Here is a 24,606-nt window from a genome sequence, read left to right on the forward strand (position 1 = left end):
TACTTTTCCAGCATGATTTAAGTTGTAGAATCTTCCACTATTTTGGCCGCTGTGTTCAAGTTGGATAACTTTGATAATCTGACAGCCTGAGAATGGTAAGGGGGCGATCTGAGGAAAGGGTTGGTTTTCACAGCAGTTGAAATATTGGAAGATTCCACAACTTAAATCATGCTGGAAAAGTATTACTTACCATTGGTAACCCACGCCCGGTACCCTATCTAACTTAAAAATGGCAATGTTCAGTGAAATGTGCTACACACTTTTGCACAAGGTCAGGTTTTCCTGGTATGATTATATCCCTGTTAGTAATCTCTGGCCTCACCTAGTAATTTAGGGACATATGAAAACTTAGATCTGAAGATGTCTTTCCTAGTTAGTGTCTTCTCTAAGAATCCATAAAAAGAAACAGACTTTGAACCCAATTTATTTTGCTGACTTGACCCTACTGTCATAAAGTGTTTAAATTCAAGTAGTATAAAGATGGTAACAGGGAAAGGATTCAGGGTTCCAGATGAAGGAACAGTTGGTCAAGGAAGTCAGCTTTTCAGAGCTCAGCAGGTAAGCAGTAAATCTTTGTCTTGTATAGAAAGTTGTGAAAATTAAAAATAAGAAAGGGAAATTCATCTTGAAAGGATGTTGTCTGGTATGGTGGAAGAGAAGGGAAGAAATTAATCCTCCTCCTTAATTAATAGGTCAGGTATGGTCTGCTAATGAGCCCACACTCTCAGATCTTATTAGGCACCTACAGTGGACAGTGCTTGGGAAAAGGCTATTAATGACCAAATTCTGAAATCATCACATTAAAGTATTATGATAAAAATCTTTATTGGCAAGGTTTTAAAATTACAAAAGAATTGATTTAAAAAAATATTTTATTTATTTGAAAGAAAGAGACAGAGACAAAGAGAGAGCATAAGTGGGGAGGAGAGGGAGAAGCAGGCTCCCGCCCTGAGCAGGGAGCCTGATGCGGGACTCGATCCCAGGACTCTGAGATCATGACTTGAGCTGAAGGCAGATGCTTAACCAACTGCACGACCCAGGCATCCCAAAAGTATTAATGTTATTACTAATGGTATCTTATTGAAATATTGACATAGCGTTGCCAGTCAGAAGAGGTAAGTCTGACAAGAATGAAGCTTGCTCCTGTCAGGACAGGCCTGGGATGGGGAGGAGCAGAGCCTGCCTATAGAAGTCCTAGGCAGGTTAATATTTGAATTATATTCCATCTCTTAAAGGTTAATATTTGTATTAGGGGGACAAAACTTCAGGTCGCTAATGTTTATGGAGAGGCCAAGGCTCAGAAGGGATTAATGGCAGCTTCTTAAAGGAGGAGAATATCAGTGTACCCAGTAGAATACTTAAGAGCCCTGGCCTTGCAAGTCCAGGGTTCAAATCCTAGCCCGGACATTTCCTGTGTTCAGGATGTTGAGCAAATTATATAGTCCTTCCAAACCTTTAGCAGTAATCTCAAGAGGGCTGTTAGGGACTTCACTGAAATTGAAATAATGTCTGTAGGCTGTTCAGCACAGTGCCTGTTGCATAGAAACCACTCAACATGTGTTTCTACCATATTCATAGTGGTAGTCTTGAAAGGAAGTCATACATCCATGTTTTTCCCAGATGAAGTGGAAAGTATCTAGGGAGAGGGCTCGTGGCAGCAAAAGCATAGAAAGAAAAAAAATGGAGGACTTTATTATCTATTATTTTTAGTCTATACTGGGTTAAATGGAACGTGTATTCCAAGGGGGATGATGGTAGTGGGATGGGGGAAAGCGGAGAGATTGATGTGATTCAGACCATGTGGCAGCTGAGTCTTTTCTAAGGTACGAACCATCTGAGTCTATGGGATTTGGAGCAGTCTCAAAAACTCTCTGTAGCAGAGAGCAACTTTTACAACACTGGTCCAAAAGAGGCTTTCAGAATCAGAATTACTGCAGCTCAGTAGGGACTGTCTGTGAATGAACAAAATTTCTTCTCTCTTTCTGTTAAAATGACATCCTATCAATTTCTCCAAGGAAGACTGGTTCTGCCTTTGCCAGGGCTGCCCTATAGTATTTCCTTGTGGTTTTCTTTTCTTGCCTTAAAAAAAAAATCCCTAATACTAAAAGTACTTTGAACTCAGTAATCAGAACAGGATTGTTTAATTAAAAACTAGAAAGAGTACAGCTGGGATGACTCATCTGGGATTTTATTTTAAATGCATAATAGACAAGAGGAAGGTTCATAAAGTCAGTGTAGACCAAAGTACAGAACCAACTACACTCTTTCTCCCCCAGCAGATCAGACGTAAATTTGTTAAAGATGGTGTGGAACGTCAGTGGCCTCATGAGAACATGCAGATTTCTTCTCTTAGTGATTTTGTTTCTGCCATGTGAGGTTACAAGTAAGTTAATATTCCTTTGGTCTCTTTGTAAATAAATATTGCCAATTAAAACCTGATCAGCAGGCACTGGGAAAATCCAAATCACCAAATACACAGCCAGTATGGCTCAGAGTAGAGGAGTCAGACCACATGATAAGACATTAAATGGAAAAACATTTTTATGGTTCTGATATTATAAAACAGAGTAAATATTCTATTCTCTCCAGAGCCACAGCTGTTATTTTTCTACGTTTTAATGCATTTCATTACTAATGACATCCAAAATACACTCTGCTGTTTAGGTAAGCATAACCACTCACAAGAAAATCTTTTCTGCATTTGTTCTCTACCCCAACCTGGAAGTAAATCCCCTCCCCCGCCAAACACCAATTTTAAAAGTAATACACAGTCTTTGTAGAAAAAAATAGGAAATATATAAAAGGATAAAGAAGGCATACGTGGGTGGCTCAGTCAGTTGAGTGTCTGACTCTTGATTCCATGGGATCGGCCTGTGTCAGGCTCAGGCTGAAGTTCAGCGGGGAGTCTGCTTGGGATTCTGTCTCCCTCTGTCATGTGCATGTTTTTTATTTTATTTCACATGTGTGTGTGCTCTCTCTGTCTCTCTCTCTGTCTACCCCTCTGTCTCTCTCTCTCTCTAATAAATAAAAATTTTTTAAAAGATTTATTTATTTATTTATTTGACAGATAGAGGTCACAAGTAGCCAGAGAGGCAGGCAGAGAGAGAAGGGGAAGCAGGTTCCCTGCTGAGCAGAGCGTCCTATGTGGGGCTCGATCCCAGGACCCTGGGATCATTACCCAAGCCGAAGGCAGAGGCCTTAACCCACTGAGCCACCCAGGCGCCCCATCAAATAAATAAAAATTTTAATTAAAAAAAAAGAATAGAGGCCCCTGGATGGTTCAGTCATTACGTGTCTGCCTTCAGCTTGGGTCATGATCCCGGGATCAAGCCCCCTGGTGGCCTCCCTGCTCAGCAGGAAGCCTGCTTCTCCTTCTTCCACACCTCTTGCTTGTGTTCTCTTTCTCACTATGTCTCTGTCAAATAAATAAATAAAATCTTTAAAGAAAAAAGAAGAAAGAAAACTAAATCCCATCATCTAGAGATAACCACTCAACAACATTTTGATATGTATTCTTCCAGATTTTTAAAAAATACTGGGCAGCAATCACATCATTTTCACCAGTAGTTCATGCATTTTAAAGGAAAAATTCATATGATTACAGATTATATTAACAAATGTCAAGTCAGGGGCAAGTGTGTGCAGTTAAAGTCAATTTTAGCTTTTGTTACTTGCTTTTGAACTAGGGAAGTAAGAATTCAAATTCCAGTATGTTACAGTGAATGGATTTCTGAAAATCAGAGATGGAAACCAGCTGCTATATATCCTGATAATCCTTCGCACAACAACTCGATTGTGCTAGAGACCACAGCTGTTTAAACATCAATTATTTTACTACACTGCCAAAATAACATTCAAACATCAGAAATGCAAGACTAAATTTTCCACAATCCCATTACCTAATCAGAAACCTTTTCAAATCAGCTTTTGCCCGTATTCAGTTGCATATTCAATTTTTATACACTCATAGTAATTACTAGAGATGTAATTTACCTTCTGCCTATTCACCTAATGTGGTGTCCTAAGTATTTTTCAATGTTACTATCAATCTTTTTCATTTGTATTTCCTCACTCTCACACCCTTCCTTTGCCACTTTCAACCCCTTGAAGTAAACAATTAATGTCTAGAAAGCACTTCTCTACTTTTTTCTCTATTTTTACCAATCCTGTTCAGTGTACACACTGAATTTTTTTCCAAGACTTTTCCTCTTAAATGCATGTGTGTGTATATCCATGCATGTGTGTGTGTAAATGGGGTAATTCTGTGCATAGTAGTTCTCAAACTTCACTGCGCATTAGAATTGCCTGAAGGCATTTTGCAAATGCAATACCCAGATTGCTCTCATATCAGTTAATCAGAATGTCTGGGGGTGGGAGCCAACCATGTGTTTTTAAAGATCCCCAGGTGATTCCAATGTGGAGCAAAATCTGGTAACCATCATTTTAACATTTACTTTTAACATAACTTCTTTTAGTTAATGATACATTACAGAGCTTTTCCCCTTGTAAAACCACATAGATCAGTAGGACTATTTTTAATTATCACAAAATATCTCATTGTACGGGTGTAACATGATTTGTTTAACCAATCCCCCATTTAGTCGTTTTGATCATTCACTTTAGGTTAATACTTTCTTCCTGCCCTCCCAGCTTCTGTTTTAACTGTGAATAATAGCACTGAGAACTATATCCTGGACACTGAGCCTGGCTCCCAAGAATCTCTGAAATGTGCTGTTCATAACCACACCAGAGAGGAAGAACTTCTCTGGTACCGAGAAGAGGGGACAGTGGATTTGAAATCTGGAAACAAAATCAACTCCAGTACGGTCTGTGTTTCTTCCATCACTGAAAACGACAACGGAGTCACCTTTACCTGCAAGCTACAGAAGGACCAGTCGGTGTCCGTTTCAGTGGTGCTGAATGTCACTTGTGAGTGAGAGGGAAGAGACCGCTAGCCAATCGCTGTTGTCTGCACTGTGTTAAGTGGTACTTGAAACCTGGGACTGAAGAGTTGTGTGTGCATTTTCACATGAGCTTGGTGTTGCCTCATTGCCCTATTTATGCTCCCACAACAGTGCGTGAGGGTGCTCGTCTCCCCATGCCCTCGTGAGCACTGAGTATCCTCCAACTCCAAGAATTTGCCAGCCTGATTTGGAATTTTACTTTCATTTTCTTAATTAAGAATGAGGGTGTCCACCCTTTCATAAGTGTACTGGCTGTTCATGTTTCTTTTGTGTGAAATGCCTGCTCATGTCCTTTACCTATTTTTCTATTGGGTTATTTGCCTTTTGAAAATTGGTTTGGCTAGGGGCGTATGGGTGGCTCGGTTGGTTAAGTGACTGAGTCTTGATTTTGGCTCAGGTCATGATCTCAGGGCTGTGAGATTGAGCCCTCGCAATGAGCCCTGCATGGAACCCCCTGTGGGGCTCTGTGCTGGGTGTGGAGCCTGCTTAAGATTCTACCCTCTACATTCCCACTCTCTCTCTTTCTAAAAAAATAAAAATTAAAAAAAAAAAAAAAAGGAAGAGGCAGAAGGGAAAAAAGAAAGAAAAGAATCCCCATCAAGTAAAATGATCAAAGAGTCCTATATCACATGACAGCACTCTAAAACAATGAGCTAGATCTCTGTGGTTCATTGTATATATATCTCAAAAACATGCAAGCTATCGAGTGAATAGAGTCTTTTATATAAGCCTCCTAAAACAATATGATGTATTTCCTATCGGTACAGTATATGTATAAAAAACCTTGTTTGTTTGTTTGTTTGTTTGTTTTTAAAAAACAACAGCTGTAGAGATTTACATGAAACTTACAGCAGTGGGCCTCTTTGGGGAGCCAGGAAATAAACAAGATGGAGTCAAAGAGGATCTTAACTTTATCAGAAATGTGCTAATTTTATAAAAGGGAATACCCACGTATTGCTGACAGTCTTCAAAATTAACTCTGTAAATAGTTAAATAAAAAGGAACAACTAATAGGACATGTCCACAGGCCCTATAGTACATTTGGTAATTCTGTTATCTATTTCAGCAGCTTCCTACATCTCTGAATACCATCTAACATGCTGTTGGATATGGATACAGAATTTCAAGCTCATTCCAAAGAGCAACAAAATGTCATTCTTCTGAAAACGTTATTAATAGCACAGCCTACTCAGGGTCTAATTATTCAGTGTGTATCCAAGCTCCTTTTTTCCTCTTCTCCACCTCTCTTTCCTACTGCCCATTTTTTAAGCACTTTACTGCTCTTCCGCACCTCACCCAGAAAATGCAATGGGCAGAGAGGAGAAAAAGAGTCAGCTCAACCATTTCTCCTCCTAGATGTTGGAACACCCCGGTGGGGAAGAGGGCTGGAATTATTTGGCAATGAGAAACGTGTTCAAAATCTCTGTCTCTGTGCCTGGATGGAGGGAGTAAGGACTTGCTCACACAGAGGGATGAGAGAGACTCAGAAGGTCACAGCTTCCATAGATGTCAAAGTTGCCATGATTGGAGCACCTTCCGGGAGGAGGACATTATTTTTAGAGGATCACTGAGGAAATGCAAGTATGCATTGGTTAAATGTGGCCAGGGCAAATTTGGTTAGATAAAATGCAAAAATAGAGGAGGTAAGGAAACCTCAAAACCACCGTGGCTGCCGCGGCCACCAACACCAGCACCACAATAATATGACCAGCACTGTGGTAAATTTTTTACAGGCATTACCTCATTGAATCTTTACAGCAGATAGAGGTATTAGCCCACTTTTTAGATGAGGAAATTGAGCAGATACTTAGCAGTTCAGTAACTTTCTCAAGGTCAGAGAGCAAAGACTTATAATTAATTAACTATTTTAAAAGATTTTATTAATTTATTTAAGAGAGAGAGAGCATAAGCAGGGGGGGAGGCAGAGGGAGAAGGAGATGGAGATTGGCTGCCAGGCAGGGAGCCAGATGTGGGGCTTGAACCCAGGACCCTGGGATTATAAACTGAGTGGAAGGCAGACACTTAACTGACTGAGCCACCCAGGCACCCCTCATTGTTTTTTAAAAAAGATTTATTTATTTGAGAGAGAGAGAGAAAGTTTGTGTGTGCAAGTGGGGGGAGGGGCAGAGGGAGAGAATCTTCAAGCTGACTCCTTCCTGAGCAGAGAGTCTGATACGGGGTTTGATCCTATGACCCATGAAATCATGACCTGAGCCGAAACCAAGAGTCGGTCAGTTAAATGGCTTATCCAGGCGCCCCAGATTCATTATTATAGACGTTTTTCCATGGTTCATCTTCTCTACCACATAGAAGTTCTATGAGGTTTGGAACTGGATATATGTCATTTACCATTGTATCCCTGGTTCCTAGTTCAGTGCTTGGCACAAAGTAGGTACTCAGTAAATCTTTGTCAAATGAATGAACGACTACATGAGAGAGACTGAAGGAAGATCTTGAACATTGACAGTCAACTACTGCTTATCTGTTAATTCAACCCACCTGCTTGAGTCTTGCAGTTCCTCCTATTCTAAGTGGAGATGACTTCCAAACAGCGGAGGAAGGCAGTGATGTGAGGCTGGTTTGCAGCGTGAAATCCAACCCCCAGGCTCAAATGATGTGGTACAAAAACAGTAACATCCTGATTTTAGAGAAAAATTATCAAGTCCATCAGACAAGTGAGTCTCTCCAACTGTCAATCACCAAAGTCAAGAAATCTGACAATGGAACCTACAGCTGTGTTGCAAATTCATCTGTGCGAATGGAGACCAAGGACTTCCACCTCATTGTCAAAGGTAACTCTCTTTTCAAGTAGAGTAGGCAAAAAGTCAGAATAGGTTTTCATAAATATTTTTGTGGCAACAGATCATGATGACAATTATGATTAGTAGCCATGATTTTCTTTGGAGAGTCATCCCTATCCAAGGAATTTCTACTAAGGACTCCAGTTCTTCCATTTAGGATACCCATTCCATATACAGCAATGCTTTTTGGGCAAAGGTCTTTTTTAGAACCAAGTGGTGGAAGACAATTCTGGTTGGCTTTTAGGGAGGAGTACCTTTCCTGAATTCTCTTAGGCAACAAGGTTCGTAGGAACTGGACTTTGGAGTTTATAGCCTAATGATAAACTAAAAGAGAAGTCAGAAACACAAATAGAAAGAATGATAGATAAGGAAATGAATCTTTAAAATCTCTCCTGACTTTGAAATTGTGATCTATAGGCTAAGCAGCAGTGAGGGAGGGGGAAGATGGTGTAAAAAGGTCTTTCTCTTGGCTTCATGCCTCACCTACCCAGATTTTTCACCCCTGAAATAAAAAACAGGGAACAAATGAAGTTCCAAGTGTTCTTCCCTCCTCAAACTTCTCATTCATACAAAAAGAGAAAGGGGACCTGAGCCGAGAAAATGAGGAAGACAGTAGAAAGAAACCAGGTCAGAGAGCGAATGGAACGCAGACCAGTGTTCCCACACCTCTACTTAACATAGGTGATTGGGGCAAAAATTGACCTCGAGGGGAGCCTGGATGGCTCAGTGGGTTAAGCCTCTGCCTTTGGCTCAGGTTGTGATCTCAGGGTCCTGGGATCGAGCCCCGCTTTGGGCTCCCTGCTCAGAAGGGAGCCTGCTTCCTCCTCTCTCTCTGCCTGCCTCTTTGCCTACTTGTGATCTCTCTCTCCCTGTCAAATAAAGAAATAAAATCTAAAAAAAAAAACTTACCTTGGGGTGAGCAGCAGAAAAAGAAATTGTCAAGAACACAGTTGTGATAACTGGAATGGGAACGACCATCTTGGTAGCAGGGTAAAGAGAGCCACAGTCTAAGCTGAAAACTGGCAGCCATCAAGCTTGTCACTCATTCCTTGCTGCTATGATCTAAGTTCAAAAATAACTTCCTTTAAAAAAAAAAAAAGATTTTATTTATTTATTCGACAGGCAGAGATCACAAGCAGGCCGAGAGGCAGGCAGAGAGAGAAGAGGAAGCAGGCTCCCCGCTGAGCAGAGAGCCCGATGCAGGGCTCGATCCCAGGACCCTGGGATCATGACCCGAGCCGAAGGCAGAGGCTTCAACCCACTGAGCCACCCAGGCGCCCCCAAAATAACTTCCTTTTTGATACAAATTCCGAAAGTTTGGTTAGCATAGTTAAGTTTTCTTAGATAACATCTCTCTTGATTTGAAACAACCATTTATTAAGACCCTTAATTGTCAATTTTAGTTGCTGAATATACAGACAAAAACACAGTAAAAAAAAATCTTTAAAGTTTGCTTTCATGTTAAAACTGTAATTATGAAGTTGAGAAACATACCAGTTTATGTGATCTGCAAACTTGGGCAAGCCAAGTTAATTTTCTGGTTACAAAGCCTTAGTTTGGATACATGTAATGACTCCCTTCTCCTTCTAATTGGACAATGTGCATCATTGAAATAAAATTTAGTTTTTCTGAAAAAAAAAGAAAAAGAAAAAGAGAAAGACAAGATACCTGGAGTTGCAGATGCCGGAAATGCTCACATACACATCTCCTGGTCTGAGGCCAATATGCTAAGAGCAGCCAAACAAGCTGAGGTACTTATTTCTTGTTAGAACATTTTTCACTTTGTCATTTGCTTCCCCGTGCCCACACATTGCTTTTCTTGCTAGTTCCTGGGAAGCCAATTGAACCCCTGCCAGAAGTGTTGGACGATGTGAGCACCAGGCTTATTTCCTCCCTCTCAAGGGGAGGTCGGGAAGACCGACCCAGCCGAATGCCCATGACTGTGATTACTGGCCTGTCCAGTAATTTGTCCTGCAGAGTGGTGACAGTATGCCCAGGGGCTGCTTGCTTTCAAAACCAAAGCCACAAATAACCCAAGTACTCATGGGATCTAGCAGTGGAGGAGGAGGTCCCTTATTGAAGCCTGCCTATTCACCTCCCCCTCCAAAGCACGGCTGGCAGGCACCTCCAGCCACGGCATTCTAACCAATTGTGAAAATTATGCACGGAGATTAGGGAATTATATCATCTCTCTTGGTTAAGAAAGAATCACAAGTTCTCTGTGCCATTAAAAAAAAACAAACCCCAAAACCCACAACAACAGCAACAACAAAAACATATGACTCATGTGGCAAGCAGGATGCTAGCTTGGCAACTTGGCTCTTGGATGGGTGGGGTTTTGGATGGAGCTCTTCCAAACCAACTTGTTTTTCTGATTTCTTCCCGCTCTATTATTTCCTTGGCTGTGGGCTATCTTCAAAGCATTAAGTGCTCTGCTGCTGGGGCTCAGGCTAAATATGCTTGTGGTGAGCCTGGGCAGGCTTTGTTGTTCAATAGAGTGGTTTCTAAATGAGGCCGTGGAAGCTGGAGTGAAAGCATGGATCTTGGGCACAAGAGTATAGCCTGTGTGTTGGGATTATCTTGCCCTAATAAATATGAAAGGGAAAAAATACCAAGAGAGTAAAACAGGACAGCAGGAGAGCTGCAGTACACTTCTTATTTCCAATAAATTCCTAAAATACTATCTTAGCCAGGATTGCAGCCCCTCCTCTTCTGAGGGTGAATGAAGTGGCCTTAGACTTACACTTGCCAAAGTGTAAGTTCCGAGTTCACTTGGAATCTGAAGTGAGCCAGTGGGTCAGGCAGTTTTCAGCTTGTTTATGGAGTGAAAGCTGCCAGGAGTGTCTTCATTTTATTCAGCTTGGTAAGAATATTCAGGTCTGTGGATGATTTTTGATTTCCTTTCCCAATTGTTCCTTGACACTGAAAGTGGAAGGGGTCCCTAAGAAGGTGAGGTCCGTTTGGTGTCTCTCAGGGCAAGCTAACAAGAAGGCCCACGGAGGAGAATTTCTCCAGAGTGTTGGTGCAACTCACACCCTCATGAGAAAAATTTTTAGTAACAGCTAAAAAAGAGTGAGAGGAAAGGATGCTTAATCTACGTACTCCCCCAAATTACCCTGAGCAGGAACTGGATACATAATAAAGAGGAAAGCAAGTAAAAGGTAAGTGGTTATTGTGTCCTACAGGTATGGGGGGGACAAACCCTATTTTTTAATATTGAGGAATAGAGGACTTGGGCTTTGAAGTGAGATTTATTTAAACTCTTCTCTTGCCCTCCTTCCCATCTTTTGCCCCTTGTGTACTATCATGTGAACCCGTGTCCTTGATAACACTGATCTCAATCTGTTTGTTTAATGTAGTTTTGTTTGTTTGTTTGTTTAGTATCTGTTGTTTTTGTTTGTTGGCAACTAGAATGTGAGCTCCTTGAAGGCAGGAGCCTTCCATATCTGGCCTATCTTTTGCAGGTTGAGCACAACCTACTGCACCAGTAGTTGTTCAATAAAAATGTTTTGACTACACTCAATCAACAAACTCAATTGTATGATAAATAACACACTTTTAATTTCCTATAAATTCCTAAAATAGTATCTTGGCCAAGATTGGAGCCCTTCCCCCTCCTAGGGTGAATCCAGGGGCTTAGACTGGTTCATTTAAATATTTTTGTTGATCCGAATTAATCACTCTTAAAAGTTTCATCCCATATCATAGCAAATATATTAAAATGAAGCACATTAAGTATACTTTTTTGCTGTAAAATTTTTGAAAGTTTGTTTGTAACTTGAATACATTTTTAGTCTTATTATAAATAGGATATTAATTTGGTTCTTAAGGTTTAATTATTATTATTATTAAACAGTTGGGTTATAGTTGACACAAAGTTACGTTTTATAGATGTTTAAACATTTATTAATTTTGAGTAATTTTGCCACTTTATTTTCATATTTTAGAAGCTATATACATATATACTTTAAGATTTTATTTATTTATTTGAAAGAGAGAGTGTGAGCCGTGAGGGGAAGAGGGGGTGGGAGAAAGAATCTGAAGCCGACTCTGCCCTGAGCCAGGAGTCCGATATGGGGCTCGATCCCACGACAGTGAGATCAAGACCTGAACCGAAAGTAAGAGTTGGATGCTTAACCGACTGAGCCACCCAGGCTCCCTGGAGTCAATTTTTTTCCAGGTCTCAGATATTTTCATAGGCTTTTGGGAACTGCGCCCACAGTGCCTGATGAACCAAATAGCTCTAGGTTTCCCTGGTGTTCAGAAAACGAGGGGGTGGGTTTTCATTTCTAGCTGACATGATTGCTGCCGATCTCTTTCTAGCCCAAGTTAGAAGTAGACTCTGTTCTTCCATGTTGTTTAGAAAGGTATGAACATCTTTGCCAAATTTGGGAAGGCTGGAGCTTAGAGTCCTACTTCCCTCGGGGCACACACAGCCCCCTTATATAACGTTTTGTCCCCTGCTTGGGGTATTACCACAACGCTTCTTCTCGGGCCCACAGGCCTCTGTCCCCTCAGTCCAGCAGGCTCTTTCACTTTTCTCTACCTTTTTTTTTTTTTTTTTTTAAGGTTTTACTTTTAGGGGCACCTGGGTGGCTCAGTGTTTAAGCGTGTGCCTTCGACTCAGGTAATTATCCCGGGGTCTTGGGATCGAGTCCCGTGTCGGGCTCCCTTCTTGGCAGGAAGCCTGCTTCTCCCTCTCTCTCTCCTCCAGTTTGTCCCTTCTCTTGCTGCCTCTCTCTGTGTCAGAAAAATAAATGAAGTCTTTAAAAAAGAAAAAATATCTTATTTTTTAAAGTCTCCATACCCAATGTGGGTCTCGAGTTCACAACCCTGAGATCGGGAGTTGCACGCTCTACCGACTGAGCCAGCCGAACACCCCTCAATCTTTCTCTTCTTGCTTTTAAGTCCTTCTTCCCTCTTTTGTCCCCCGTGGAGATGCCTCTAAATATCTTTGGGGCTTTTTAAAGTGCAGGGAAAACCACTGATACCAGCCTATTTCTACCTTCTGTGTGGCCAAAATTTGGATGAGGAATTCACAAAATGGTCTGATTACCTGCTTTAGGGGAGTTATTCCCATTACAATAAATTATCCTTCTCCAAAGTAATGGATCCAAAGCCTATCTCTGCTAGTTACTAGCTTGTGACTTTGGGTCAGCGGTTCGTCACCCATAAAATGAGGGACCAATACCTACCTTCTTGGGTTGTTTGAAGGCTTTAATTAAGAGGATGGTCTATGTTAAGTATAAGGCACCATGGTGGGGACATAGTAGAAATATGTGAACTAGATTCATAGAAATGTTATCTCTTGTTCCTTATGTTTGCCTTTCCAACAGATAGAACTGTGACTATGCCAATAGAACCCATTATTGCTGCGTGTATTGTGGTCTTTCTGACGCTGTGCTTTGGACTCATTGCTAGAAGAAAAAGAATAATGAAGGTATCTAAGTATTCTAAGCTATGTGGGTAACTAGTCATCTAAATACAGGCAGAGAATCAGCTGTCTAAGTGACTAGGGAGTTGGGAACCATACTTGGACACTCTGTTTCCTCTAAAGGTCTAAAATGGAAGCTGCTCAAAAAAGTAAAACTTGTACAAATACTCTGAGTACAGCTTTAACAAAGAATGGAAAGTCATCGGGACAAACCCTGGGTGAAAATAGCTGCAGGGGGTTGGGGGCTGATTTTTCTTCCCTTTAAATTCTCCTTTATTGTTGCTATAGTACCTTCGGTACAATAAATAAATATACAGAGAAACATCTGCTGTGGGTTCAGAGATCTGCTTGAAAAAAATGGCCCTTGCTGCTCAACTTACAAGGGCAGCCACAGGCCCTGCGACCGGAGGGTTGGAGCTTGAATTGTTGCATGGTTCACCTTGTTGGTTCGCTTGGTACAACGAATGTGTGTGTATAGGTTAATTCCATGCATTTGGCTCCACCAGTTATTTCAGTGCCAAAGGGAGGCAAATGCAGCAGGAAGCCTGTAAGAAAAGCCCAGTACAGTCTAGGCTTGTCAGTTACGCAGCAAGATGCAGGCTTCTTGAAACATATGGTAACTGTGTGTGATTCAGGACAAGGGACAACAACGTCCCCCAAGAAGAAATTCACCCACCCCCTGGTGCCAATCCAAAGCAATTTTTTTTTTTTCCGGTGGGGGGGGGGAGAAGGAAGAAAGAAAAGGAGAGTAAAAAAAAAATATTCAACTACCTAAGACTCCTAGAAGCATTTTAAGAATTACATCTCTGTAGGTTCAATAGAGATAATTAATATGGCCAAAGACGTAAGACCTGCACCCATGCAGAGGTGTCTGTATTTCTAGCCATCTCTGTATGGATGAGTATTTTTCTCGGTAGGAGATTAACAGCCATTTGGGTTTCCTATCCCTTGAGCCACTTTGGTGCCTTCAAAATGTTTATCTACAGCCTCAGAAAAGGAGGCAAACTCACTGCCCTTGTGTTTGCTTTTAGCTGTGCATGAAAGATGAAGGTCCTCAAAGAGACACGGCTCTGTAAGTACTCTGGGCTGGGGCCAGCGATTTCCCAGAAGCAGATGGGAGTAGTGGCGTGTGTCATAAGCCCATCCTGGGCAAACTCCTCCTTAGATGGGAGGTGTTGGGAGGTGCTGGAGGTGAAGAGGTTCAGACAAGAACAGAGGGTGGAGGAGAATCTGCCTCCACTTTAGAGGAAGACAGGTGAGGCGAGGTTGGAAGGTTGCCTAGGACTGGGAATACTGCTGCCATTGGGTGGGTTGGGCCTCTGCCTTTGGCTCAGGTCATGATCTTGGGGTCTTGGGATCAAGCCCCGCATTGGGTTCTCTGCTCAGCGGGGAGTCTGCTTCTCCCTCTCTCTCTGCCTACCTCTCTGTCTACTTGTGATCTCTCTCTCTGTCAAATAAATAAAATCTTTAAAACAAATTTAAAAAAAAAGATTTTATTTTCTTGTCAGAGAGAGAGAGAACGAGCAGGGGGAACGTCAGGCAGAGGGGGAAGCAGGCTCCCCACTGAGCAGGAAGCCCAAAGCAGGGCTCGATCCCAGGATCCTGGGATCATGACCTGGGCCAAATGCAGATGCTCAACTGACTGAGCCACCAAGGTGTCCCGCTACCACTGGCCTTAAGACTGCTCTCCACTTAGGAAGTTTTGGGCTAATGCTATGTGCCTGCGTTGTATTGCCACCTAATGTAAATGGCTGAGAAGGCTTACCCTGGGGGAAGCAATACTGCTTTCTCCTTCACAGCGGGGTCACGCACCCCTCATTCTTAACATTGTCTTCTCTGTGACAGTTCCTGTAGTCTGTCAGCTCCAGCCTTGGAGAAGTAAGCAGTAGGTAAAAAGAACAAAGGTGTTTTTTCTGAGAGCATGAATTTTGTTTTGATTTTTTTTCTTATTGCCATGATTGTCATTGTAATTGATTTCTTGGTTCATTTCAGATGAGCAAGCTGAGATACCATCTCACACAGAGAGAGGTTTGGATCAGGACTTCCTTGATTTATGTAGTCCCATCTGTATTTATTGCTATTATTAAATTCACTCCTGTCAAATTGTCAGAGGTTATGAAAAGTGTTTCATTAAGCCCTGAACAGTAGTTGTTATGACTAATTTGATATCCTTGCAGAACATTTTTATGGAGAACACTATTAAGAAGGAAAAGTAAGATTCTGTTAAGGCCTCTCCTGGGAGGTTATGTTAATTAATGGAAGTTGGTTCCAAAAAGGTTGGTCACCATTTACCATTGAGTCTGTATTTTTCTAGGGAGGAGATGAACACAACATATTTGGTTTTCACGAATTAGTGCCATACCAAAATGAAAAAGGGGAACCGAACACAGATTGATCAATTTCTAAGTTGCCAAGGAAGCACATAAATAATATCAATCATCATCTACTTTCACAGTCGTCTCATAAAAGAAATGTTTAGGACTAAAAAAAAGGACGGATGTAATCTCAGAATATAAGGCATCCCTTTCAACAGAATAAATTTAGCACTGTGAAGAAGTCAGCATATGTTCTTATTTTTCTCATCTCATCCTGGTGTGGTGACACAGTCGCAGACTTTGTGAGCCTGCGTAGATATGGAGACGAAAACAGCAGGGGACCTGCGCTAGCCAGCAGTTCTGCTGTGGGAGGGGGCAGTCTTTACCCCTCTGGAGCAGTCCCTTGCCTAGATCCAGCCCTATTGATTATGAATCAGCCTGTATGTACTTTCCTCATTTATCTCCATTTTAAATTTCGGCTCTTCTGATTTATCATCCACCTTCCCCACTTCCATTCTTTCTTCATTCTTTTCCTCTGAGAGTCTCTGCTTCTCTGCCCCACGCAGGTGGGATGCGTTAGGAAGAGAGGTCATCCTGGCCAGAACAACCTTGAATGTCTCTGCTGTGCTCACCCTCTAACTTAGAAACAACAACACAATTTTTGGCCTAATATTGCAGGAGATAAATGTGCTACAGCAAGAGAGAGAGAGAGAGATCTGCTATCAGCCAGGTGGTTCAAAGCTTCTTACTGACATGGAAGCAAAGAGAAGAAATGAGCAGATTGTATGAAATCTTAACAATCTCGTGTGTAAGAGGGACCCAGACACATTCTCCTGGAGGCTTCTCTCTGCTTCCTTGGAAACTTCTGCATGGAATGGAGAGAGAGACTGTTGAAGACTGATTTTCAAATTTCTCTGTTTTCTTGGAGGCCCCAACAGGACTGTGTGGGGAAGCCTCCAGATCCTGTTCTCCTCATTCAGGATTTCTTCTTCTTTTTTTTTTTTTAAAAGATTTTATTTATTTATTTGACAGACAGAGATCACAAGTAGGCAGAGAGGCAGGCAGAGAGAGAGAGAGAGAGAGAGAGAGAGAAGCATGCTTCCTGCGGAGCAGAGAGCCCGATGCGGGGCTCGATCCCAGGACCCTGAGATCATGACCTGAGCCAAAGGCAGCAGCCCAAACCACTGAGCCACCCAGGCGCCCCCTCATTCAGGATTTCTTAAAGTAGACTTTGGAAGCCTATGAAAATGGTGTAAGGACAAGGTAGTAGGATTGTGAAAATCTGGAAGTTTAGGCGATGAAGGAGAAGCCTGGAGACTATTTGGAAAAACACACACACATCTCTGGCAATGAGGGGGTTGGGATAGTTTAAAGTGGAAGGGGAAATGGGAAAAACTTACCTATCTAATTGGACTTGGAATCAGGAGACCAGAATTCCGGGCTTGGCTGTGTTACCTTGAGCAAATCCTTTAAGGTCCCTTGGGCCTTTGGAATATGAGGATGCTACATTAGAAGAAGGATTAATTTTCATGTTAAATTTCATTTAACTCATGTGATTCTCAAAGGATTCCCAAATACTTTAGTTAAATGCTGGAAGGAGTTGGCAAGAAAAACTGACAATGTAATACCTTTGGCCTACGTGGTAGAATTATGAATCAGCTTTGTTCTAGGACTTATAGCAATCCTTGAGTATTATGGGTCATCAGTAGGGAATTTCTTCACCCTTACAAACTCCAGTGACCTTGTACATTAGCATAGACAAGGAACATCAGTTTTAACAGAGCATAGTAATGTCATAAATGATCACTGCCTTTCATTTTGCCTTAGTTTGGTAAAAAAAACCCACAGAGCCTTTATTAAAAACTCTGTCTATTGTTATTTTTTTGAAGGGGGGAGGGGCAAATGGAGAGGGAGAGGAAGAGACAGAATCTTAAGCAGGCTCCATGCCTAGCAGAGTCCAAGGTGGGGCTAGATCTTAGGACCCTGGGATCATGACCTCAGCTGAAGTCAAGTCAGACACTTAACTGACTGAGCTGCCCAAGTGACCCAAAACGGTGTCTCTTATTTAAAATTAGAAGTTGGGGGGCACCTGGGTGACTCAGTGGGTTAAGCCTCTGCCTTCGGCTCAGGTCATGATCTCAGGGTCCTGGGATCGAGCCCCGCGTTGGGCTCTCTGCTCAGCAGGGAACCTGCTTCCCCCCATCTCTCTGCCTACTTTGGATTTCTGTCTGTCAAATAAATAAATAAAATCTTTTTTTAAAAAATTAGAAGTTGGGGTGCCTGGGTGGCTCAGTGGGGTAAGCCTCTGCCTTCGGCTCAGGTCATGATCTCAGGGTCCTGACATCGACCCCGGAATCAGGATCTCTGCTCAGTGGGGAGCCTGCTTCCCTCTCTATCTCTGCCTGCCTCTCTGCCTACTTGTGATCTCTCTCCCTGTCAAATAAATAAATAAAATCTTTAAAAATAAATAAATAAAATTAGAAGTTCAGCCTACAACTTGTCTTAAAAGGACATGAAATTCCAGAATTTAAAAGAAGCCCCTCTAGCCTTTTCTTAAGTGTCTTCTCTATCTATTAGCAGATACTTGAATTTCCAACAATAATATTCTGTTTTTGACACTTTGGACTACAAATACCAGTGGAGAAGTGACAAACAAAGCCAGTTGTTATCTTCTCAGCCTTTCTACCAATAGGGACACCTTTTATAATTATCATTTTTCTCTTTCTTGGGCCTCATTTTTTGAAAAAAAAAACAAAAAACAAACAAACAAACAAAAAAAAACCTGGTCTATCAACCAACCAGTATTTATTAAGTAATAATATTTGCTTTCCCAATTTTCAAAGCATCAGTGACAGGGACACCTGGGTGGCTAACTCAGTTAAGCATCCAACCCTTGATCTCAGCTCAGGTCTTGATCTCAGGGTGGTGAGTTCAAACCCTGTGTTGGGCTCCACACTAGGTATGGAGCCTGCTTAAATAAAAATAAAAATAAATAAAACATCAGTGATCTCTACTTGCCAATCTGAACTTCCTTCATGATGACGCAATTACCCAGTTGATATAATTCAATTTCAAAGCAAAGAAATCTGATGCTTTACTTAACCTGGACAATCTTTAATAGGTTAACAATATAATCACTGCCGTTAGGTTTTTTGGATCACTGAAAATAGCTTACAAGCTCCTTTGCTGACCAATTTTACCCCTGTTATTGTTCACCATCACCCGAACCTACTGGCCAGGGGTCATAAAGTTAAATTCTTACAGATTCAAGCAGGTCAGTGAAATAGGCAAGTTGTTAAACAATAGGGAGCGGTGAGGACAGGGGCAAATGTCTAAAAGAGGGTGAATAGTTGCCATTGGGGACAGATCTTCTGATTCTTTAAGAGAAGCCAGAACTCTGAATTTTTATGTGTAATTTTCTTAATTAAAAAATTTGGGGGGCACCTGGGTGACTCAGTCAGCTAAGTGTCCAGTTCTTAGTTTTGGCTCGTCATGATCTTGCAGTGGTGGGATTGAGCCCCGTGTTGGACTCTGCGCTCAGTGGGGAGTCTGCTTGTCCTTCTCCCTCTGCTCTTCCCTCTACTCTTGCTTCCCCCCCCCCAATAAATAAATCTTAAAAAATTTTTTTTTTAAATCCTGGATGTCTAGGAGTAGAAAAATCCTCTCACCCCAATACATGTTAGTCTCTGTTAGTTAGTTAAGTGACAACCCAGCCTTGTCTTGGGTTTTCATTATCTCATGGAGATTTTTATGAAACAACTCATGTAAGTTTTCACTCCTGTCCTCCTCTCCTCCGAAGCTCAGGCATGATCACGAATAAGTAAATCAGAGGGAAATTAGTTATATAGTGCTGAGGACTTTACCTGCGTTTTTTGATCCTGTCAACAACCCTTATGAAGTACTCATGACTGTCCCAACTTTGATGACAAGGACACCAGGGCTCAGAATGCTTCACCAACTTAGAGAGTGACTAAAGCTGGGATTCATATTGGGCTGATCCAAAGCCTGGGGCCTGGAGTAAGGGAGAGGATATTACAGAAGGAACAAAGTTTGAATAATAAAGACAAACTTCACTTCGCTCATATATTGCCAAGAATGATGTCCAATGCTACCTTAGTGACCTATAGATAACTTAGGGGAATTTACAATTGTAGTTGGTAAGCATTTTGAAGTTGTTACAACACTCCCTGAGATCATTCGAGATGTCCTACAGTGTTGCAGTCTGGGAGCTGAGAACTGCTGCCCTACATATTTGCTTGTCCTCCTGACGATCGTAATCAGCAAGTACTACTCTTTGCCAAAGGGTTTGCCTAGATAATTTCTTATCATTGCAACAACCCTAAAAGGTAGGTGTTGGAATCCTCATTTTATAGATGAGGAAATTGAGGATTAGAGAAACAAAATAAATTGGTCCGACTAGCACAATTAGCATGGGGTGGAGCTGGGAGTCACTGACCTCACACTGACCTCACAGTCCATGCTCCTGTCCTGGGGCAAGGGGGGGACAGGGGTAAAGATACTGGAATGTGATTGACAGCATCTTACTGATGGGGGTTTTGGGGGTTGGGGCAGATATTTAGCATTAACTGAATACCCTTCTGTTCTTCACACTTCCCTGCCCCCTTTGCCATTAGGTGGTACATGTGACTAGTTCTAGCCTATTGATAGAATTAACAGTGTCGCTTCTGGACAAGGCAAAGCAGAATGGGAGAGTGTTCCTTAGGTTCTTTTTTCCACCGATATGGCCATTATGGAGAGATGTTAAGAGCATCTGTCAGCCCGAGATTCTGAGTAACAGTGTGGAATAGAGCTCCCTGCTCACAGGTAAGTGAAAAATAGACCCTTGTGTTAACCCACTGGATTTTAGGATTAATTTGTTAGGGCAGCATAACTTAGTCTATCCTAACTAATACAGACAGGTGTTTCATTATAATAAGAAATCAGGAGAAGGTTTAATCTAGTTTAATGAGATGATGTTTAATTTCAGGCACAAGTTTATCATAAGCCGTCCCCCCAACCCCAACCAGGGACACCGAATCATTTAAAATGCCGAAAAACCTGAATAAAATCACATTTTCCTCTTTGAATAAACTCACTTTTTTTTTTTTTTTTTTTTTTTTTTTTTTTTTTTTTACAGAGAGAGAGAGACCATAGTAGGCAGAGAGGCAGGTAGAGAGAGAGAGGGGGAAACAGGCTTCCCACCGAGCAGAGAGCTGGATGTGGGGTTCGATCCCAGGACCCTGGGATCATGACCCGAGCTGAAGACAGAGGCTTTAACCCACTGAGCCACCCAGGCGCCCCTAAACTCACATCTTTAAAGAAATAGGGCAGCAGGGCACCTGGGTGGCTCAGTCATTGAACATCTCCCTTTGGCTCAGGTCATGATCTCAGGGTCCTGGGATTGAGCCCCACATTGGGCTTCCTCCTCAGCAGGAAGCTTGCTTCTCCCTTACCCTCTCCCCTTGCTTGTGTTTCCTCTCTCACTGTGTCTCTGTCAAATAAATAAATAAAAATCTCTATTAAAAAAAAAGAAATAGGGCAGCAGTAAGGCAAATCAGAAAAAAATTAACTTGTCTCTCTAAAAAATCCGAATAATATTTAATCTCATGCCAGTGACTATAGAACATAAAACTCATAATGAATCACAAATTCTTGAACAATCAGGTAATCTTTCCTCAAGAGCCTATCTCTGCAACACCAAGGTTATTCTAGAACAAACAACTTAGAGCATGGGGAGTTTTCATTGACAGAATACTGGAAAACACGGAGGACACTATCGAAAATTCCCCAAAATCTGAGTTTTCAGAGAATTGCGCACATGTAAAGAAAAAATTGGGGACTCTGGCATCCCTGCCGACAGATTCCCACAGTCAAGTATTGCTGTGGAAATTCAGAAAATATCTGACTTTATTTCTTCAGACGCTCTCTTTAGCCACAACAATAGCTTTAGGCTTTGTTTAAATTATGGTTATTAGTAACAATTTCTTACACTTTCAAGCTGCCTTACAGTTAGGAAACATTTTCACATAGATCTTGTTTGATCCTCCCAGCCACCCTGGGACACAGATAGGGCTGTCTTCCTGTATGACTTGCAACCGGAAACACTCAAGTTCAGAAGGTCGAAGCGATCTATCCAAGGTCACACAGCTAGTAACGAGTCACCCCTCCTATCACCTGCTTTCGGATTCTATGTAAAGTATTACAATTGCTTTCGTTTTATTTTATTTTATTTTATTTGAAAGAGATCACAAGTAGGCAGAGAGGCAGGCAGAGAGAGAGAGGGTGGGGGGGAAGCAGACTCCCTGCAGAGCAGAGAGCCCGATGCGGGGCTGGATCCCAGGACCCTGAGATCAAGACCTGAGCCGAAGTAAGAGGCTTTAACCCACTGAGCCGCCCAGGCGCCCCGACAATTGCTTTCAATTCTGTCCAGGACACTCATTCAGTCCTTTTGCCTCAGAAATATGCCAGGAAGAAGGAAGACAGAAGATGAGAAATTAAACTAGCACACATAATGACTTGGAATTGTCAAAATTGAGTTCTCTGAGTGACCTGAAGACAGGCACATCACATAACAATAGTTACCCTCCTATACATACTTGCCTTGTTCTGTCCTAAGCACCTGAAATATATTACATTTCATTTAATCCTCATAACAACCACACAGCAAGGGTCCTATTTTTATCATACCCATTTTATAGGAGAGGAAAACTAGGGCGCAGAGAAATTTAAGTCATGTGCGCCTTGAGTCACACAGCTTATTAGGGGCAAAACCAGATTTAGCCCCAGGTGGTATGGTTTCTGAATTTTTAACCACCAGGAAAAGTTACCTTTACATTAACAACTGACTTGCACAGTCCTTCTTACATGGTAGGAACAAACATCCATGGACTGATTTAATCCCTATTAGTGACACTAATTGAATTAATTCAAGTTGAAGGTAGATACAGAGAGATAGGGAGGGAGTGAGTGAAAAATGGGCAAAGAAAAGGGGGGGGTAGGGGTGAGGAAGGAGGGAGAGAGGATGGAAGTCAGGGAGAGATAACAGTGGGAAAGTACTGTGAGAGGGCAGCCATTTGAGTCAAAGAACATGTGGCCTGATATGAGCAGAAGAGGAGAAGGAGAATCAGTGAGTTACCTCATGATTCTTAAAGCATGAGCATCTCATGAGCGGAGGACGAGTCTAGTGTCCAAGGATGTGCACTTTTCTTACAACATGGCTCCTGAATGCAAGCCAGCTACTTACTTTGGTTCCCAACCAAAGAGACAGCCATCTCTTCCTGTTCTGGAAGGAAAACCTTCTCTGCTGTGTTTGTTCAGAGGAGGTGTTTGGGTCCCTGAAGCAACACTTCCCCAGTGAATTTCCAAGGATGTTGATGATAATCAATGTTTGCCTTACTTTGGAACTTCATCCTTGAGTCTTAAAGCCAAACCCACTTGTATCATCCAACCTGATTGGTGCTAAAGGAGGTAATTGCTTTCCTGTAGTTTGTAATGCAATTCTGCTGTGTATATTTAACGTTGCTCATGGAAAAGTTTGAGCTACCAGTTGTACGTGAAGCTACCAGATGTATGAACAGTTGCTTCAGAAAACACCCCTGCCTCCCTTCTTGCTCTGGCGCTAATGAGCTACTCAGCTCCGGGATGTCCCATAATCTTCCAGAGATTCCAGACTGAGGTTCTAGACCCAAAGATAATCTCTAAGATCCTGGGAGTCCTCATATGAAAATGACTGATAATGAAACACCTCTTGGGAGGCCTCACCACCTCCTTGTATGGCATTTTGCAAACTGTATGTTTCTTCTACAACAGATTCTCAGTCCCAAATGGGTCATGTTTCACTCTAGATTACATTTGTAGGCTTTATAGGCTGCTCAAGGGCATAATTTAAAACATTCCGCCAAAGAGGATATAAACTTTGCTTCTGCTAAAGCAGCATAGCCTTGAATTCCTGAATTTTATAGTTATGGTACTCATAAAAGTGTTTAATAACAAACTTGGCTCACTTGGAAATCACCAGTCTAAAGGACTTTGCCCAATTTGAGATGTGTCATATTTGTTTTTAAGAAAACATTTACTGATTTATTAACAAGTTTATATTTCGGCTAAAGATTTCTGTATAATATCTTCTATTACTCTAAATGCAGGTGTGACGTGTTTTATGATTCTACAATGCTATCAATCATCCAGGTAAAGCTTCTGTCATTGATCCATTTTTGTCTTGTTGTGTGGTCTTCATGATTTTCTTTCTTTCTTTTTTTAAGATTATTTATTTATTTGACAGAGAGAAATCACAAGTAAGTTGAAGTAGGCAGAGAGGCAGGCAGACAGAGAGGGAGAAGCAGGCTCCCTGCTGGGCAGAGAGCCTGATGTGGGGCTTGATCCCAGGACCCTGGGATCATGACCTGAGCCGAAGGCAGAGGCTTAACCCACTGAGCCACCCAGGCGCCCCGCATGATTTTCTACCTATATCAGACAAATTAAAATGGGCCAGTGTGAAAACGTAACAGCTGCATATGTAAATGTCTAAGACAAATATCCTGATAATATCCCATTTGTCAAAGCCTAGAACAAAAGCACCCATAAACCTGAACCATCCACAAACAGAATATCCACAATGGTTCCTTTGTTGCAAATTGAAAAATGACATATGACACACAACAATTTATAAATCTGCATGCTTATTGTTTAGGCTGACATGTCTAAAGTACTTCAGTTTCAAAATGCTTTCATTTACATTATCTCTCCCCCACTTTTTTTTTTTTTTAAGATTTTATATTTATTTGAGAGAGAGAGAGAGGGAGAGCACAAGCAAGGAGAGCAGCAGGCAGAGGGAGAATCAGGCTCCCCACTGAGCAGGGAGCCCACTGCGCGGCTTGATCCCAGGACCCTGGGATCATGACCTGAGCCAAAGGCAGACGCTTAACCGATTGAGCCACCCAGGCGCCCCTTATATCTCATGAGCTTACATATATAGTTTCTGGAATCAGACTACATGGGGGTAAATCCCAACTCTACTTCTTCACTAGCTATGTGATGATGTCCAAGTTACCTAACCTCTCGGCTCATTTAATCCTTACCATGAATTAGCAGGT

At 41.9% G+C, this 24,606-nt stretch overlaps 1 protein-coding gene across 2 annotated transcripts; it reads left to right on the plus strand.

The window, feature by feature from the left end:
* Positions 1 to 511: 511 nt before the first annotated feature.
* On the plus strand, positions 512 to 15,308 carry TMIGD1 (transmembrane and immunoglobulin domain containing 1; the record flags this gene model as incomplete). Of its 2 annotated transcripts, none has more annotated exons than XM_082707234.1 (6): positions 512 to 558; positions 2,277 to 2,383; positions 4,651 to 4,929; positions 7,481 to 7,756; positions 13,102 to 13,205; positions 14,231 to 14,275. In XM_082707234.1, the coding sequence occupies 6 exons, from the start codon at positions 512 to 514 to the stop codon at positions 14,273 to 14,275; spliced, it is 858 nt and encodes a 285-aa protein (XP_082563360.1). The 2 variants fall into 2 exon arrangements, with proteins under 2 accessions (XP_082563360.1, XP_082563361.1); XM_082707235.1 differs by lacking the exon at positions 512 to 558 and adding an exon at positions 15,192 to 15,308 and having other exon boundaries at positions 2,302 to 2,383; positions 14,231 to 14,271.
* Between the last annotated feature and the right edge of the window lie 9,298 nt (positions 15,309 to 24,606).

The sequence above is a fragment of the Mustela nivalis genome (assembly GCF_964662115.1).
Source record: "Mustela nivalis genome assembly, chromosome: 17".
Taxonomy (NCBI): domain Eukaryota; kingdom Metazoa; phylum Chordata; class Mammalia; order Carnivora; family Mustelidae; genus Mustela; species Mustela nivalis.